The following is a 20326-nucleotide window of genomic DNA, read 5'->3' as shown; positions in this document are numbered from 1 at the left end:
TTACCCTCTTAAAAACACATTTATCAGAGCGTAAACATACAACTAAATTCTCCAAAAGAGAGATCCATAGCTAGATTTCCTTACTGTAGAGGACTTGCATAAGTAAGAATTACCCTTTGCTAAATACATTACTTTTGCTTCTTTTTCCCTGTTGATGTGCTGCGCACTGACTGCACTGTAGTAGAAAGGCTGAAGAAGATATCTGAGGTAGTAACTAGCAGGTAACAGAGTTCAGTGAAGTGACAACATGTATAAACCATAAACCTAACTATACTATATACTACTACAGGGGTCCCCAACAACCTGTGAGCAACATTTAAATATAAAAAAAGTTGGGGAGCAACACAAGTGTGAAAAGATTTCCTGGGGGTTACCAAAAAAGGCTATAATTGGTTATTTTGTAGCCCCTATGTGGATTGGCAGACTACAGGAGACAAAACTTGCCTCCAAGTTAGAAATTCAAGAATGAAGAGCTGCTTTGAGGCCACTGGGAGCAACATCAAAAGGGGTAGTGAGCAACATGTTGCTCAGGAGCCACTGATTGGGGATCAATGTACTACTATATACTATACTGGAGTAGTTATTGGCAGGCTGAGGAACGTATAGCTCCATCTCCTTCTCTGCAATAGTGAATTCTGAGGTCTGGCAACTAGTGGAACCAGGAAGTACTCTTCTATCAGTCAGGAATGATATAAATGGGTAAATCACCTTTAAGTTATCTTTTAAAATGTTATCGAATGACTTCATATTAGCAATTTTTCAGGTTGCTTATCATTTATTATTTATTTAAATTTTTCAGTTATTTGGCTTCCTCTTTTCCAGCTTTCAAATGGGGATCACTGACCAAGGTAGCCAAAAACCTATTGCTCTATCAGCGTTTTAGTATGTCTACGTTTTGCTAAAAGTAAATTTGACGGTGAAACACCCATTTAAGGGAACAGTGTGTCAGAGGCCTTAAATAGGGGGCAATTAGAATAGGGCCTAACTGGGATATAATACATGTGCCCTACACAATCTGCATGAGCAAAATGAAAAGCTCAGATTGGATACGACTTACATATGGTCCTTTCTGCATAAATAATGAATATATACATATAGCAAGTTATTGTATAGTTGGATATAATACACACCCCATCTGAATGGGAAACATACGCCTGGGAATAAAAGGCAAATAAAGGAATTGTGAATAACACCCTCTTCCTCCCTTAAACACTGCCAACACCATATTTTGATGAGACTATTCTATTTTTTATTACAGGGAACACTACTTTATAAGTAGCCAATCATAGAAAGAATATAGTAACAACAAACAGTTTTTTTCCTTAATAAGTTTATTCCAGTTTACAGGTTCACGTATATTGTTTTTTATTGGATTATTAATAAAAGTGAAGTCTTAATTTACCTGTGTTTACAGCACTTTTTTCCGTTCTATGAATTTTATAGCAGGTAAATAGAAGATAATAATATGAATCTATAATATGCCCCAATGATAGTTCAAAAAAGCAATGAGAGTTTGGAAAGGATCCTATACTATTTACAATTTATTATCATGGTCTGTATGATGTAATGATTTACTGATAATCCCTGCTTAAATTATTTCTGTAATTATTGACAACATTTTGTATAGAATATTGAGTCACCAATTAAAGACTACATCACGTGTGCTGATCTGATTGTTGGATTACTCTGAAAAAGTCAGAAATCAAAACATCTAAACATGAATGGGGACCAAAGGTTATGCCTGCAAGAAAACAGTGAGAGGCCAGCAGGCCAGGAGTTTAGTATTACAGAAATTAAATAAAACCCATATGTGCTCTGCTCTAAGTTTCACATTAGATGCTTTGCCTGTGTACTTTACCAGTCATACTTTTATCATGTGATGTAGTTTACTGATACAGTATTATGGACCTCATTCAATATTAATAATAACTATTTTTACATATCATCTGCTGTGTTTAATTTTTTTCTTCTCTCTCTTGTAAAAGTCTTTTTCAAAGACTGACCTTTCCAAGAAAAAAAAAAGTGTCCCTCTTGCAATATGGAAAAGGGTCTATGGTAAAATGAGACCAAGAGCAATCTAATTTTGCCATCCAAGTATGATGGTGGCATCATCATAATGTGGGCTACTATTTATCAGCATCTAAGAAGAAGCAATAGATGGTACAAAATACAGATAAAATAGGGCAAGAGAAGCTGTTCAGTCTGCTAAAAATGTAACCTTAACAATTCATCTTTTAGCAAATCCCAAACACAAAACGTGCCTGACCAGCCGATCAATGACGTCACAAAAGAAGCAAGGGTCACTCTTATCTCTCATCATGTCTGACAGGAAAAATAACTTTCACATCCCTAGTTCTTGATCTTACTACACTATATCAACACTACCAACTGAAAGACACTGACAAAGGCCATTCTTCGCTGTGGTATGCCTTAATACATAGTTGGCCAAAGGTACAAAAATAGGGCACTAGGATGTTGGGTAGAAAAACACTAAAATACACATGTGGTCCAGGTGCATCAGCACCAGACCCTCAGCATAGGGAAGCGAAAAGCTGTCAGCAGCAAAGATGAGTAAATGGGCAGCAAGAGAAGATAAGTGCCTAAGCTGTGGGAGTAATGGCTCATGTAATAAACATATTTGCAACATATCCCGTAACCTACAGCAACATATAAGCAGGTAATATTTACTGGTGAGTTGTTTACTAAATTTAGGAAAACTTCCAGCTTCCAGCTGTCCCAATTTTTGTGGGACAGTCCCTCTTTTGACAGCTGACAGCTCAACCCGCAGTCTGCGATTCTTACTGAAAAGTCCCTCATTTCCCTTTGATCTCCTGCACTGAATGCTAAAAACGATACAAATTTAATTAAAAAGTATCTTTTGACAGAGAACCCAGAAATCTTAACAAGCTTCACCTGCACTTAGAAACACTGTTTCTCACATTTAATTAAATATGTGGGCTTTTGGCAGAGAGCCCAGAAAGTTAAAAAGCCACACTTGCACTGAGATAAAATTGTAACTAATAAGCTAAACAGGTCTCTTGGGGGAACTGAGACTTGCAGCTTAAAGCGCAATTTCAGCTTTTTTAACAAAACTATAATACATAAAACAAGACACCAAAGCCCCCAGAAATGTGTTCAAACTTTAAATAACCTGCCAAATTTAGTCAAAGTGGTATTTAGGGGTGTGTGGCTTCAAAATGGGCATGGCCAAAAATGTCTTTTTGTCCCTCTTTCCATTTTTAAAATGTTGGGAGGTATGCTTAAGACCTTTTATTACACTACTATGATATATAAATCATTGTAAAATGTTGCAAAAAGAATAGTACACACAGGGAAGACAACATTATAATAGTAAATAAATAACTATAAATATACAGTGATTAAGTGCCATGTGGTTAAGGACACATTAGGAAGGAAGTGCCTAGCCGGTAGCAATTACAGTTAAAGTATATAGGAGATGAATGGAACATCATTTTGGAGCTCTGGAGTTACTGATGCTGTAAGAATTTTCATACAATTATCAGAGTATTACTACATTATGTACATTGTTACATTACGTGATTGGATGTGATCCAATTCCTTATCAATATATATATATATCAGTCAAGTTAATCAATAGTGCTCTCCCATTAATTTAAACTACATACGCTCTGAGGGGGTGCCTAATTAAATCTGATATAACTTTTAATAAGTAGATAAGCAGTTACATTTCAAGATATGCATATATGTATTAATAAATTGTGTACAGTTTTTAAAAAAACAGCTTATTTTTTACAGAATCTGATGACACCATTGTAATTTAGGCTGATGGCAGACGAGGCGTTGGGGGCGGATATTTTCGGCAAGCGGGAAAGCGCTTGCGAAAAATACCACCCTACATCTCCTACATGTGCCTGCACCCGAATGAATGAGATACTCTCGGGTGCAGGCACATGTAGCCGAAATATGCATAAAAACGCAAGACTTTGCATTCTCTCCCGTTTTTATGCGTTTTTCGGCTACATGTGCCTGCACCCGAGCTATTCACATTCATTCGGGTGCAGGCACATGTAGGAGGCGTATGGCAGTACTTTCAGCAAGCGCTTTTTCGCTTGTTGAAAATATCCGCCCTACGCCACGTCTGCCATCAGCCTTAAGCTTAAAGATGAAGACACACAGGGCAATTAGTCGCAGCAACTTTTAAAAACTCGTTAGCGGTGACTAATCATGGTGATTTAACTGCCATAGACTAATAGATGAGTTGCCACAACTTATCATGCATCATTTGCGCAGTACAGATTAGTCTCTGTAACTTTAATTTTTACTAGCCCCGTGTGTCTTTGTCCTAAACGTGCAGTGTATGCAGTAGTTCCTTGATATATCATTAAAGGGGTTTGATGAGTTAACTTTTTAGTATGATGTGGAGAGTAATATAAGATATTTTGCATTTGGTCTTTATTTTCTATTATTTGTATTTTTTTAATTATTTCACTTTTTTTCCACAACCCTCCAGTTTGGAATTTTAGCAGTTATCCGGCTCCTAGGGTTCAAATTACCGGTATATGAAAAGGAAAGCACCTGAAAAGAAAATAAGTAATAAACAGTAACAATAACGGTAGAATTGTAGCCTCACAGAGCAAAAGGTTTTGGCTGCTGGGGTCAGTGACCCCCATTTGAAAGTTAAAAAGAGTCAGGCAAATAATTAAAAACTATAAAAAATAAATAACAAGGACAAATTAAAAAGTGGTTAAAGAACTGGAACAAGGAGAGACAACAATGAGTGGGAGAAGACGTAACTTTCATAAGAGAACTGGTGGGAGAAAGTGAGTAAGGAGAGACAGTTACCAGTGGAATAGAGAAAAAAGCTGTGCAAAATCGAAACCAAGGGTGAAAACCAGTGAATAAGAAAGACTGTGTCTCCAAATCGGGTGAGATTGTTCCAGTTTTAATATGCTATATACAATTTTTGGAAATACGAAACACGGATATATCGACTGAGGGATGCCCCATGCCAGTCGCTGCTATTTGATAGCGACTGGGGTCACCCCATGCTAGTCGCTGTTTGATTTTTTTAGTTAAATTAATCAATTGTGACTGAGGTACTGGTCACTTAAGATATATGTTAGCAACATCAAAAAACTTAATAGAGACACTAGTTTTGTATGAACTTTAATCATTTTTCTGGATGCACTCAATTAGAGGACTGGGATTTGCGCAATTAATATCTTCAATGGCTGTACTATAAATTTTACATAAGATCACAAGCTATTAACAATAAGAATTGGAATTGTGCAATTGCTAAATCTCCCCATAATCCCACTGATTGTACTAAACTAAAGGATTGGTGCAAACAATATATTTGTAACTACTATACTAATAAACCCTACATAACATCACTGGTCATTTATAATAGGACTTAGGAAGCCTTTTGGTGGGACCTACATGTAGTTGCTTGGACAGCTGCATAATTAGCCATCATTATTCGCCATTTGGACAATTAAGGTTTCTCATAAACGTCCTGTAAACTCTATTGCTAACTTGATACAACTGGTCTGTTATGCTCTATTTATTAAATAATTTCTCATCCAGCAAGTATCTTGTTGTCTATAGATTATAATCCTAAAAGCAATTTTACCTATTTGAAAAAAAAAAATCATACTCTAGCAGCCAAAGCTGGATCAAAGGGTAATGTCATAAATATAAACATGGAGCCAAGATGTATAGAATGCCTAATCATTCTTTTTCAAAATAGGTGTATCCTTGCACTCGTTTTAGCTGCACCTGAAGCTTGTGTCTGCCAATTCTGTGGCTGAAAATGCTGCCTGTATGGGTGCTAAGGATGCCAGCTGTGTATTGAAATACCAAGTAAATTATTAATGAGCAATTAATACAAGCTTTTTTAAAAATTTTATTTTGAATCATACTCCCCTTTGTTCAAGGAGTCCCTGCATCGCATTAGCCTAGTATTCTGAGTTAGTCATTTAAACCATGGTTACAATGCTATCAAATGTTCATTTCTCTGCACCTTAAGATACATCACACATATCTAGAGAATTTTCCTGCCAATGAACCTTATTCTATATTTGGCAAAACTATTTTTGATTTTAAAATTAACAGAGCACAAGTAAAGTGTACTGTGTGCGATGATGCAGTGAAAAGGTGAAAGTAAGAGGTAAACAACTCAGCAACCCACAGAAAGAGTTGTAATGAGCATAAGCTAAGAAAACTGTCTATAGTTTAGATCAATATATAAGTGACTGAACTTACATTTTCTGCACATTGTTATACTGCTGTGTATTCTCTGGCTAAATTACCTTAATTGAGCTGCTTTACAATACTTTAAATATGAGTAATTCAACAAATTCTCCCAGTTATATGAGAGCCAAAGCTTCTTTATACTCTCATGCTTTTTCATTCTCTACTCCTCTTTCTCTAAATTGATCCATAATTGTGGTCATTTTAAACTGCAGAGAAAATGTCTATGCTACACATGCCAATTATATGGGAATACAGACAGACAAAACTCTGGGGAACAATGAGCTTCTTTCAAGTTAGTTGTGTACATTCCAATTTTCTTCAGTAAGATGGACACACTTCTATTCAAATCAAGCTGATTAGCAATGTTCACCAAAGGATCAATATTTTCAATTATTAACAGGATGATCAGGATGACTGTGGGTCTCCTTTATTAGCAATGGCCAAATGTGCTACAATGCAGTAACCTATAGCAAGCAGTTAATGATAAGGGTTGTTTGTTTAGTATGAAATATCTTTGCCCAGCCCAGTGTTGATAACTGAGGCATAATGACTGCCGCCAGGAATGGCTGTCTGAGTATAATGAGGCTGCTCTTGCCCCCAGACATGGAGCCATGAAAATGAACACTAGACACTTGATTATCAGTCTACAGATCCTGTTAATACAATAAATAGGTTAAGAGTCATGCTGTACTGTAAAATTTGGAAATATGTATTTCCTACTGAGGCACATAAGCAAGAGATAAGTATATAGCAGAAAGACAGAGAGGTAATAGAGCCAACAATGGCTTATGGGGAAAAGAAGAACATGGAAAACAGATGGACAAGGGATGAGAAATGCTTATGGGGACAGGTGGAAAAGGGCAAGGTGAAATACAGTGTTGGAGCAGAGGAGGAAGGCAGAAAGATAAAATTAAAGGGGTTGTTTTTCTTCCAAACACTATTTTCAGTTTGAAAGACAAAAGAGTTTTGTCAATTTTTGGTTAACTTTTTTATTTAAATTTCATTTTTCATTAAACATCTGATGAAGCACCCAGTGGCGCAAAACATGTCAGGAGGAAGTGGCTGGCATGAGGTATGCAGATAAAGGGAGGACACTGCTTTGTATGTTTTTTAAATATAATTTTTTTATGCTAAATCTTGTGATTTGAATTTGTTTGCTGTGACAATTTTGCACCAATAAATGCATTAATTGAGTTACTCTGCATACTTACTGAATGAGAGTATATATCCATATTAATGGTTTGTTTTATGAACATTCTTTATCTTCATTGAAGTGAAAGATTATTGATTGCTGCCTACCCTCACCCAGAGGAGGGAACAGGAAACGTAAAAGGATCTTTACACTCAACACCTTGGCCCCCCATGGACTCAATAAAATAAACAGCTACAGTTATATTCTATGAAATTCAGACTCAAACCAACAGCTATCACAATTGCACTGCTATGGCCTAACGATGTTTGTTTACACTGTCTGAGTATTTTAAAGAATATGTAGATACTTTTACTTAACACTATTTGGCTTTTGGTGAGGTATGCAATTGCCTGCATTATGTGATGTAATTTATCTGTATACTCTGCACCTGTGACATCATGGAGGTGGGTTTTTGGCTCCAATTTTCTTCCCTACTGGATTTTTAAGTTTGTGGGAATATGGGTTGCTTGTGACACCTTGAGAAGGATCCTCTGGGTAGTGCCTAAACGTTTTTTTTAACACTAATGAATATTTGCACACATTTTATGGCCCACAAGTGTTCTATCATCTACATGTGAATATTCTTTCTTTATTAAAACATCTGGGCCACTGACCATTTTCAGGGGAATTTTGGTTCCGAGTGCCAGCCCTGGTCAAGACCACAGTAGCACTAGTATTCAAAAACTTAGGTGCTGGACATCCTAAAACCTGCCTCCATATCTGGCAAAATAACTCCCCCCCCCCCCCCCAGACCTGAAGGGAAGAGGATGCAGAGAAGACATTATAGACAGGAGTTTTAATTCCAAATTCCAGTAAAACCTCTTATCTGTCAACATATATTGATATATACAGTTTTAAGTTACAAACATACATAATACAAATATATATATATAACTTTGTAACTTAAAACTGAAACACTCAAATGATGATTGAGAGACCACACACTGTTACAGTGTTTCAGACACGCATGACTCTGTTCTTCAGGAGTTTATGTGGGTGATTCGATACTACTCTCCCTGATTTGCCTTGAGTCCTGCTGTTGTTGTCCCTGATATGTTGTATGAAACCATATTCCCTTATACTTTAATGTTTAGATACTTCTTGCAACATTCTTTCATTTGATACATGTGTCGAAACCTAATAACCACTTACACTTAACTGCAAGGCTTGTAACACTATAGTTTCACCTATTTTTACTCCATTTTACTATATTTATTTGCCCCTTTTTGCTTCTTTCCTCCAGTAGTTGCTACAGTTACCAGGGTAACCATGCACCATTTTTGTCGGAGGGTTCTTAATTTGTGTGTTGGTATTTGGTCTGTTGGTTTGTCCCTGAAAAAGAGTATTGTTTGTACTGAAATGTTGGAGTTCTTGCAATAAACTTTTTTTCTTTTGCACCACGTCCCTGAGTGTGTGGTACTCTTTCTGTGTCTCTATACATATATATATATATTTATATATACTACTGCATAAACCATTAACTGTTGTTTTGCAATTATGAAAGCTGGGGGAAAGCATGCAGCCCTTTTTCTATTTTGTAGTGTAAACACCTGTATTACTTTATACCAGGGATCCCCAACCCTTTTTAACTGCAAACCACATTCTAATGTAAAAAGAGTTGGGGAGCAACACCAGCATGTAAACTGTACCTGGGGTACCAAATAAAGGCTGTGATTGGTTATTTGGTAGCCCCTTTGTGAGCTGCCAGCCTACATGAGACTCAGATTGGCAGTACATTTGCTTTTAATGCTGGAAAACTTGTCTCTAAGCCAAGAATTCAAAAATAAGCACCAGCTTTGAGCCCACTGGGAGCAACATCCAAGGGGTTGGTAAGCAACATGTTGCTCCTGAGCCACTGGTTGGGGACCACAGCTTTATACACACAATAAAAGATTAATGTGGATTGATTTAGCCAAATGAGCCAGTTTTGTTTATGAGGCAGAGTACTTACCATGAGCTGTAACCATGCGGTGGCGCCATATGATGCTAAGCCGTGACGCTCCATTCCCTCGGCTGCATGGCATCCTCCAGCCTGCAGGTGGCGCGCTTTGGCTCTTAGTGTAGCTCCGGCAACAGGGTGTCGCTCTTCGATAGGATTGTGCCACTGTCGTTACCAGCGGCGCAGGCCGGACGCCCCGAACTGTCTTTGTGTGCCCGGCCGGAGTGGCACAACCGAGACTCTGGTAAGATAACGAGGCTCCTCAGTCGCTTCCTACGTACACAAGTTCCATAAGCATGCTGCTATTAAAGTATCACAAGCTTCGCGCCTATAATCATTGTAACTATGCAGGGAGCATCCATGAACTGTGTGCTGAAGTTGTTTATAGGCGCTGATACAGACAAATGCTGCTCCAATTACTTATGTGCGATGCTATATCAGGCAAGTCCTGCATGATCAATTCTTTGGGCTTTGAAATCTGCAAAATAGAATATCAAGCTGGACATAGTATTCTTTGGTAATATAATACAGCCAATGTATGTATAATAAATGTATCTATATTAGAAAGTGTGCTTATTCATAAATATCTGTCAAATGTGCATGTGTAATTCCTTAGTAAGGGCTGACTCCCCCTCCTTTTATTGCAATTAACCCCATGGTGCCCTTTATACTTATTTGGTTGGTTCAAGCTGCATTTAGTAACGATCTCATCATACCTCCAATGATATCTAAAGCAGCAAGTGTTTAGAGCACTTTCACTCTCCTCAATAAAAGTCAAAATTCTAGTTAAGAGCCTAAATATTCTCTCCCAAAGTTATGAGGGGAGGACTTTTGTCTCCAAGGAAAGGTTTCCACCATAACTTGTGGCAGATTTGGCACTGGAACTTGGCATTTGGCCTTAAGGGAAAGTTTGCACTTGAGTGTAAGCATTGTAAATGGTTCTATGCAGAAGAAATAATGTGTAGTTGCAGTGAAACACTGTTACCCTTTGATTTTGACATATTAAAAAACAGGGATGTTGAGCCTTTAGTATTTTCTAGACATGGGCACGGTTATAGTGTTCAGCTGCTGTAGAGCTAAAAATTGGAAATAGTTTAATCGTTTAGTTGCACAAAATTTGAAAGTGCTCAGATATTAGAGTCACCATTAAAAAAATTTGTTTACTATGCTATAAAATTAGTAAGAGTGACCAGAGATTTGAATTTACAGGTTATTTGCTATGACAGGGCTGCTGAAGTTTGGTTATATAGTATATTCTCACTCTGAAATGCGGCAGTGTGCCCTGTTATTTCTCAGGTTACATGGTCAGTGGCACAGCATAGACAGCAAGGCTAGATAGCAGTTCAACATACAGAGTGAAGGGGAAAAAAAATTGTGCTGGTGCTGTGACAAAAAATAACTAAACTATAACACAAGTGCACATATTTTTGTACACACACATACATTTTTATAGCTGTAATCTGGCGGCAGTTTATTTATGAAAGGAGCAAGTTTAATTATACTGTATGGCCTTTGAATATTTTTTAAAAATATATATTAACAGTAGCCAGCAAAATGATATGATGATTACTAACCATTTGCTAAATATATTATTTATAGCAATTATACTGTCCATCATTCAGATCATTACGAAGCTAACCCTATTTTTTATTTGTTTTGTTACTGTTTGGGAAGCTGGGTAACCTTTACTAACCTTTACTTGCCACCTCCTACTCATCCTACACATACTTGTCTAATTAAGTAGGGTACGCGTGAAATGTAGCAAATGGTTAGGACTTACCAAAATAGCTTTGCCTTGATGACAGGTAAGTTGTGGACTATTGTAATATTCATGGCCCCATGGTGTGGCTAAACCATACAATAAGCAGGTATAGGATTTGCTCTAATCTTCTGCTGTCACTTGAAATAACTTTGTCAAAGTTATTGGTCAAATAGGGAACTAGTATGCAGGGCTGTGCAGTCGGTAGATAAATTCTCCGACTCCTCAGTTTCTGATACTTCCGACTCTACGACTCCGACTCCTCTGTTTTTAATATGCTAATGTATTTATGCATTCATACAGTCAATGAAAAGCATGCTTCATGGTCACTCAACGTGTTCGTTTATGCACTGCGTGCATTGGGCTTTATTCTTATAGCAGAGAAGTAATTAATTATGACTGTTTGTGAATTGGGACATTTAAACTTGCTTTATTTATTTTTTTTATTCCCATTTAAATTTAGTAGGAGTCGTTCATTTTTTGCCGACTCTGACTCCGACTCCAGGTACCCAAAATTGCCTCTGACTCCTCGACTCCGACTCCACAGCCCTGCTAGTATGACAATATTTTCTCTGGAACTGTTTTGTTACTTTTATCTTTTCTTTTTCATTTTCTATACCTCTCTATATATTTTATACACATATAACAAAACTAGACAGATTTTTTCTTTATCAGCTGCTGTGTGGTGTCTCTAAATAGCTGCAGTGAAAAGACCTCAGCAGAGGCAGGTCTGAATATAATTATATATGTGGATGTGGAACAAGTTAGCCAGTTCTCCTAAAATATGTCCTGGCTCCTGTGTTTTCCTTACTTTTTGCCCCTGCTTACTGCTTTAGGATTGCGTCTGTAAGCTTTGTTTTTCCTTGCTGATAATGCCAGAATAGAATTGATCCATTTCCACACAGGGTTGGAAGACCTGAAGTGAGAGGGCCCTGAAAATAGTGAAAAACTTTTTATTGCAGCTGTTTTTCACACAATAAAACCAAGGCTATTTACTATTTTGGTGTGCTGCTGGGTTGGATTTACTACACTAAATGGTTTCCCTGGCAGTGGAATTTCAGCCTGCACTCCACTTTTCGGGTATTTGCTGTGTAGCACTTTCTACAATGTGATAATCATACAGATAGGGTCGTCTTGTTACAAATACAGTTAAACTGTTGGGGGGGGGCATATTTACATTTTAAAACAATTTTTAGGAACTGCCTCATAGCTGCTAGTAGTTCTGTGTTTTAGTCAGTAATAAAAAATGTTTTGTGCTATTGGTGGCTTTTTACTAGTAACTGTAATACAAAGCAGTCTTTTTGCTCACCCATCTTTTTGCTCACCCATCTTATTACTTGCCATCAGATATTTCCCATTAGCATTAGTGGTAACCATGGGGGTTTCCCTACACACTTGCCCAAAAGCAAACACCTGTGTGTTTAGCATTATTATTAGTTGTTGGCATTTTCATTTGCTTTACTTGTAGCTGCAGTCACAACTTTTTCTGGGCCCTTCATTCCTGGTTTACCTGTACCAGGAGTTATCATTCAAAAAGACATTAGTAGGATATAGGGTGATTTTCATACGCTAATTCAGATATTGATGGGTGTAACTGACGTTTATGTGAGACAAAGTGTTGATCATGGTAAACTTAGTAGCCTTCCAGCTAGAGGACTATATTGGTCTTAAAGGAGACATATCATATAAAAATTAAAAATATACCAGTGAATACTCCTCTAAATATGGATTGTCCTTAAAAAAGTTGTGCTTCCGCCTGATTTATTGAAAAATTCCACCAAAACTCCACTAGTCCTGGCGGCATAGGATAGGAACCAATCAGTAGCTAGACTGACCTGAAAGGGAACTGAAGCCTGTCTTTGCTTGTGTGAGTGTAAGGCTGTGATTGGCTGTCCCCCTCCTACTGTGCTTCTGTCCCAGACTGTTAGGACACCCCCTCCCTTCATTTGAAACACGGACAGAGACCTGATCTGTAGGGAGCTCCAATGAAATGGCCATTTTTACAGACTGTATTCAATTTTAGACCAATGTGAAACTGGCACCATATATTATTGATAATTGTCTACAAAATTTTTTTTTTTTCATTTATCCAGTATGTCTCCTTTAAAAACAAAAATAATTCTTATCCCTAAAATATATAAGTTAAATGATGCCCCGTCTCTGGAAAAAAGGCACTTGCGAGGGGACATGATTACTCTGTACAAGTACATTGGAGGAGATTATAGTCAGATAGGGGGTGTTCTTTTTCCCATAAAAACAATCAGAGCACCAGAGGCCGCCCCTTTAGATTAGGTCAGTGATCCCCAACCATTGGCTCATGAGCAACATGCTGCTCACCAGTCCCTTTGATGTGACCCCCAGTGACCTCAAAGCAGATGATAATTCCTGGATTATTTTTTTTTGGTAGCATAAAAACCAGGTCTACAGCCAAACAGAGCCTCATTTAAGCTGTCAGTCCACGCAGGGACTGCCAAATAGCCAATCAGAGCCCTAGAAACATTTTTCATGCTTGTATTGCACTCCAACTATTTTTACATTTGAATGTGGTTAACAGGTAAAAAAGGTTGGGGACCCCTGGATTAGGGGAACGGAATTTTCATTTGAAGCAGTGTAAGTGGTTTTTCACGGTGAGGGCAGTGAGGCTGGGGAATGCCCTTCATAGTGATGTTGTAATAGCAGATTCTGGTGATGCCTATAGGAAGGGCTTGGGTGATTTCTTGAACAAGCATAGTATCCAAGGCTATTGTGATACTAATATCTACAATTAGTATTGATATTGGAATATATGGTTTATGTATGTAAGTGTATAGATTGGTCAGTAAAGGTTTGTGTGTGCTGGGTTTACATGGAAGGGTTGAACTAGATGGACTCTGGTCTTTTTTCAACTCTATGTAACATCTAACCAGTTGACCTCCATTTGGACATGTTGCAAGGTTTTACTTTCTACCTTTTCATACAAATAAATGGCATTTAATTGTACCCACTTCTGCTGTTTTACATCTCTGGGCTATTCCTGGTAGGGGGTGCAATTATTAGTATTGTTTATCTTTTTTTCTTTTCTGGCTTTGGCTCTTGAAACAAAGTGCAGGTATCAAACCCCTTACCCGGAAACCCATTATCCAGAAAGTTCCGAATTATGGAAAGGCCATCTCCCATAGTCTCCAATTTAATTAAATAATTCACGTTTTTACTTGTTCCAAACAAATATATAATTAATCCTAATTGGAGCCAAAACAATCCTTTTGGGTTTAATTACTGTTTAAATAATTTTTTTTAGTAGACTTAAGGTAGGAGATCTGAATTATGGAAAGACCCCTTATCTGGAAAATTCCAGGTCCCGAGCATTCTGGATAATGGGTCCCATACCTGTATGTCCTCTGATTATGCTTAATGAAAAAAATAGGATATAAGAATGTTGATGAATGAAATAATGAAATGCAAATATTGCTTATGAAGTATTGTTTTAAGTACATAACATATAATTGTGTAATTGTTTTACAGGTACTTCCCTTACTCTGTCAGAAGGGGGATGAGTTTCTTCTTCATTCATAGAAAAATTCACAAAAGTGAGCACCCACGTGTGAAGGTGGTTAGCAGGGTTTCCCTCCTGCCGCTGGAAACTAAAGATGGGTATGAGGATCAAACTAAACAGCAGCGACCATCCCAGCAACCTGCTGCGGGAATTGAACAAAGCAAGGCTGTCCGAGACATTATGCGATGTTACTATTGTTGTGGGGAACCGATCCTTTGCAGCTCACAAAGCTGTGTTAGGCTCTGCAGCTGCTTATTTCCACAAGCTGTTCTTAAGCACTGAACTGGATGTAGCACGTACATATGTTGTGGACTTCATAACCGCTGCTAACTTTGAAAAAGTGTTATGCTTCATCTACACTTCTGAGCTGTTCACTGATCTGATAAATGTGGGCGTTATTTATGAAGTAGCAGAAAAACTTGGAATGGAAGATTTGCTGAAAGCCTGCCATGCAACCTTTCCAGACTTAGAGGGATCCTCTGGACAGAAGAATCAATGTTCTGTTTCCTCAAGTGAAGGCCGCTCAAGCACATTAAGTGTTGTCTCCACAGAGCAAAGCCACGGTGAGTCAAAAGGCAATGGATTGGATAATCACCTGCCTAATACAGATAAAAGTTTAACTGGGCAAGGAGATAATATAGCATGCTTTAAAGGTGAGGAACAGGATCCTAATCTGAACCAAGCACCAAATTTTGTGCTACATGCTAAATCTGAGGAGCAAAGCACATCAGGAAGATACCAGTCCTCTCAATGTTCAGTTAATTCTGGGTTTGTCCCGACAAGTACCTGCCAGCAGTACAAACCTCAGCATAATGGGGAGTACAACAAAAGTGGATACTATTCTGGGGATACTTCCATAAATGTAAATCCAAAAGAATCTCCAGGAGGATTTGAGGCAATGGGAGAGCTACACCTTGAAGAACTAGAAGAGGAGGAGCTGCAGTTTGATGAGGGCGGAGATGAAGATTCGGGTCCTTCAGGGGAAGTGATTGAACTTAGTGATGGCAGTGAGGATGAACTGCTTATATTTGGACAAGGGGAATCAAGAAGTAGCAAAGCAATGCCATGCCAAGTGTGCAAGAAAGTACTGGAACCAAACTTGCAGCACATTCGTCAACATGCAAGGGAACATGTAGACCCCCGCACTGGCAGCTGCAAGGTGTGCCAAGCTCGCTTTCATGACCGTGGTGCTATGGTTACTCATGTCTTGTCTCACATAGGTATTTTTCTGTTTTCCTGTGATATGTGCGAAGATAAGTTTTTTAGCCAGTGGCAGCTTACTTTGCATCGTGGGCAAGAAGGAGCAGTATCAGAGCACAATATTATCGTACAACCAGGTCAGCCACTTCCAGGTGAGGTAAATGCATTTGTTGGGACAATGGGTACTGAACTACCTTGTGGAGCCTGTCACAGGACAATGCTACGGGATTTTCACTCCGTGCGATCTCATGCCCTAGAACATGTTAACCCAAAGGGCTTATCTTGCAATTTGTGTGAACAACGGCATTTAACACTGTGTGGACTTATGTGGCATGTCTTCTCCCACATGTCTATATCCGTCTTCTCATGCTCACTTTGTGCTAGCAGCTTCCTGGAACGACACCTTCTAGAGAAACACATGGCTGTTCACCAAAACCTAGATGAGCCTCTGTTTCGCTGCCACCTCTGCTCCCAAGGCTTTAAATTGGAATCTGCACATAGGCAACATTTAGCCCAGCATCGATGTGGCAGCATTCCTTCAGACCGCCCTGGGTTTCCTGAATTCTCTCATGTTCAGCTGGGAACCTCTAAGAGAAAAGCAGAGGATTTTTCAGTAGATGAGCATTCGCTTTCAGGACAGACAGGCCACAGCAAGTACACTTGTAAAGTGTGTGGAAAATCCTTCTCCCACACCAGTGAGTTCAATTACCATCGGCGTATTCACACGGGTGAAAAGCCATACCAGTGCAAAGTGTGTCACAAGTTCTTCCGTGGTCGCTCAACCATCAAGTGCCACCTGAAGACACATGCAGGGGCCCTAATGTATAGGTGTACTGTTTGTGGACATTACAGCTCCACCCTAAACCTCATGGGAGAGCATATTGCAATTCATCGGGGTAACTTACCTGCAGACTTCACTATTGACCAAACATTTATGTACACAATTCACTCCAAAGAAACAGATAAAAGTGGTGAAAGCTGATACTTTTACAGGTGAACTGGATAGAGGGCTGTAGTACCCTCCACCCCCCATTCTAAATCTTTAATGGCCCATTTACATGAGGTGGATTTTTGAATTAAATTGAGTGTATTTACATGTTTTAACTTTTTGCTACTCCTTTTTTTTTTTTTTTTTTTTTTTTTTTATTGGTGTTTAGTCTGCATTTCATTACTTGTGTATTATAAATCTGTCCATATTGTTGATGGTTTTGAGTCCAGATTACTTATTTAATATTTTTATTTAAAGTCATTGCGTCACCGCAGATAAAGAAGAAAGCATACATTGCATGTGTTATACTGTATTTCACTGTATTTGTAGTTTTGGGCACTTTAGACCACTTTATTATAACTTCACAGGTTAGTGGGGCTACAGGTTGACTTCTTTATCTAGGACATCTGCGATCACATGCCCGCATGGTGTATGAACAGTGCAAGAGCTGAGAGAAGCTTGCAGAGAATTCAGAGGTTAATGTTTTGGCTGACGTTCAGTTGGCCCTCCTATAATATATAGCTTTGTGAGATGGAACAGACTTTATAGAAGTAAATGCAGTACAACGTTCACTTCATATTGTCAGAAAAGGCTGTGGCTGATTGTGCCAAATATAAGGTGTGCTCCATCTGCACCATTCAGTATTTTATCATTTCAGATTTAATCATGGCAACTTTTACCAATTGGACACATCTGTGAGGTAGTCACATAAATATTGCTTCTTTATTTTAAATATTTTAAAGCTTGATCACAAGTTTTTTCACAATATAAACACCTAACGGTCCATTCACATGAAAGTGCCTTTAGGTGCTTTAGGTAGCTTGGCACTGTTTAGAATGATGCATGAAAGTGCATTGTGTATTTCAACTTGTGTTCAGGAATTTATATTCTGGTGCTGTTTAATCACTTCTTCATTGTCATTATTGCTTTTAATTCATAAATGACTGCTGAAATACTAGCAGCTGGGTTAGTTAAAGGGCATCTGCGTATTACAAGCATCACTACAAGGCCTAACTGACATATTTTCTTCTATAATACTGTGATAATCAAGAAAATGCATCCATGTACCATTGTAAGGAATGATTAACTGCTTGTGTAGAACATATGAAGGGCTGTGTTCTACTCTACTGTATCTGTAATGAGGCAATAATGAAAGGAACTGTAACTTTTCTTGGTGCCTCACCCATTCGTGTTACTGCAGAACTTGCGCACATGCATTTAACTCAGTCTATTAAAAGCAAAATACTGAAGTCATTGTGAAGTTTAAGCCCATGCTGACCTTTTATTAACAGATGGTACATAAAGTTTCCATAACTAAAAAAAGTGAAAGATATATATATATATATATATATATATATATATATATATATATATATATATATATATATTTTTGCAGCTGATAATGAGTGTGAATGTCACAACTACTTTTTTTAGGTAGGTTAGAAAATACACTTTGGATTTTGTTACATTTAAACTCTTAAGTAGAGCTTCAATTAATTTTATTTCAGTAATGTTCAGTTATATAATAATTCTGTGCTCGGATACATAGTTTATGGATATTTGTTTTTAATTTCAGTTGCTGTTATCAGTAGATTTCATTGTAATCTAGTGGGCAAATGACCATGATTGTTATGTTGCTTACTTGGTTTTGGGGCAGTAGGACATATAGTTTTTTGAGCACCTCTCTTTGTGGTGGCCAACAAAACACCATTGCCTGACTTGGTTCCCATGAATGAAAAAAAGACCTGCTGGGGGACCTGAGGTGCTTCCTATTAAAGCAAATAAAAAAGTGGCTGAGCAAGTAGCAGTGTTATAATTGTTTCCATAAGTTAGGAAAAACTCCTTCCGCCTTTTCTGGACACGTATGTATTTAAAATAGTCATCTTTCAGACACCAGGCAATTCTTGTGTTCCTCTGAAAGAAGATTTGCGCAAAACATTTATTTCCTTAAATAAATCCATAATTAGTCAATAGAGTGTCTTTTTAAAGGAGAATTAAAGCTTGACTAATGTAGGGCAGAAATGTTGCACATTAGGTCTTCTGAGCCCAAGGTAACCACAGCCCTTTAACTGTAAAGAAATTTGCCTCCAAAGATGCCCCAGTAGCCCCCCATCTTCTATTCTGCTGATTCACTGCACATTATCTGTGCTGCGGGCCAGTTACTGAGCTTAGGGGCCCACTCACAATATACTGTATATATTGAAAAAAATGTCACTATATAAGGCTGATTAGTAAATTGGTACATGGCAGCTCTGAAACCAGTGCAATTGGCATCATAATTTTAATAATTAGCCCTGTAGCATCAGCTTATATGACAAGTTAACCCATGCTTGAAAATTTATGACAACCCCTAAAATTAGCTACTTAACAGCTAGCCAGAGCCCACTGAGCATGTGAGTGTCGCTGACACTTCTAACAAAATCCATGTAAAAACATTATTACTGTAGAAGAAGGTGAACCTTTTGGCTGGTTTAATAAGTTCAGTATAGAAAATATGGCATTTCTACCTATATTCATTTTAGAGCTTAGTTCTCCTTTAAAGAGCAAGTGAACACACACCTTGTATGATAAAGTGATGTTGTTAAAACAGGAATAGTGTCTGAATGCCTTGTATAGTGTAGAGTGGTGTCAAGATCTAATTTACTTTTAGTTTTCAATGTCTAGCCCCTGTTTATATTTAATTTCCACTAATATATAATATATTTTACTGTATTCCTCAAAAATTAGGGGAGGGGGAAGTTGACAGTTTCTGGTTATATTTTATAAACAGAAGCATTGATGGTGTGTATAGAAGTCTTGAGTTGAATTTGCAGCTCTGTGAGCTCCCTTAGCCACAACTTTTGCCCACCCTGCCTATTCTGTGCATATATGATAAGTGAAGTTGGGTATATGTCTTAGACCTGATGTGCATTGTATCAGTCACAGGGTACTTGTTCTGCTTCATACTGAACATCAAACATACTTACAGCTTCCATTATCTCCGGGAATTATTGCTAGACTCATCATAGAACCGTAGGTTGTTTTTTTTTTTTTTTTGCACATAGAAATATGGAACTTTTTAAGAATATTAAACTGATGTTTTCATTACAATTTATAAGTTTCCAGTCTACAGATAGTAGCAGTCTCTGTTATTAATGTATGACTTTATTTGCTAAAGGCTTTGTATTTCCACAAACTGTGAGGATTTAATGTGCTGATCAAATACTTGATGGCAGGTAGCCTCAGGCAAGGATCAGGAAACAGGAAGCTGACACAGTGAATTGTGGGAGCTGTAGTGTATATTCAGCTAATTTGTTTAGTGCCTCAAGTGTACTTCATCATTGGTATGGTAAGAATACTTCCAGAACCGCTTTATTGGTAAAGCTGACCTACAAAACAGAGAACCAGTCAGTCATATGTCTACCAATACACTGCAAATGTTGCCCAACAATCATAGTTCCCGGCTCTAGAACAATGGTTCCCAAACTGTGGGGATGCCC

At 38.0% G+C, this 20326-nt stretch overlaps 1 protein-coding gene across 2 annotated transcripts; it reads left to right on the top strand.

The window, feature by feature from the left end:
- Window positions 1–9439: 9439 nt before the first annotated feature.
- zbtb39 (zinc finger and BTB domain containing 39) lies at window positions 9440–17613 on the top strand. 2 transcript variants are annotated; one of them, XM_004911896.4, is made up of 2 exons: window positions 9440–9612; window positions 14629–17613. In XM_004911896.4, the coding sequence occupies exon 2, from the start codon at window positions 14754–14756 to the stop codon at window positions 16839–16841; it is 2088 nt and encodes a 695-aa protein (XP_004911953.1). In that variant the 5' UTR covers window positions 9440–9612; window positions 14629–14753; the 3' UTR covers window positions 16842–17613. The 2 variants fall into 2 exon arrangements, with proteins under 2 accessions (XP_004911953.1, XP_031753029.1); XM_031897169.1 differs by lacking the exon at window positions 9440–9612 and adding an exon at window positions 9843–9904.
- Window positions 17614–20326: the final 2713 nt, after the last annotated feature.

The sequence above is a fragment of the Xenopus tropicalis genome, chromosome 2, assembly GCF_000004195.4.
Source record: "Xenopus tropicalis strain Nigerian chromosome 2, UCB_Xtro_10.0, whole genome shotgun sequence".
Classification (NCBI taxonomy): domain Eukaryota; kingdom Metazoa; phylum Chordata; class Amphibia; order Anura; family Pipidae; genus Xenopus; species Xenopus tropicalis.
This window is presented reverse-complemented; position numbering and strand designations above follow the sequence as displayed.

Coding starts and splice junctions, on each gene's coding strand:
- zbtb39 (XM_004911896.4), top strand. CDS start 14,754: ATGGGTATGAGGATCAAACTAAACAGCAGCGACCATCCCAGCAACCTG.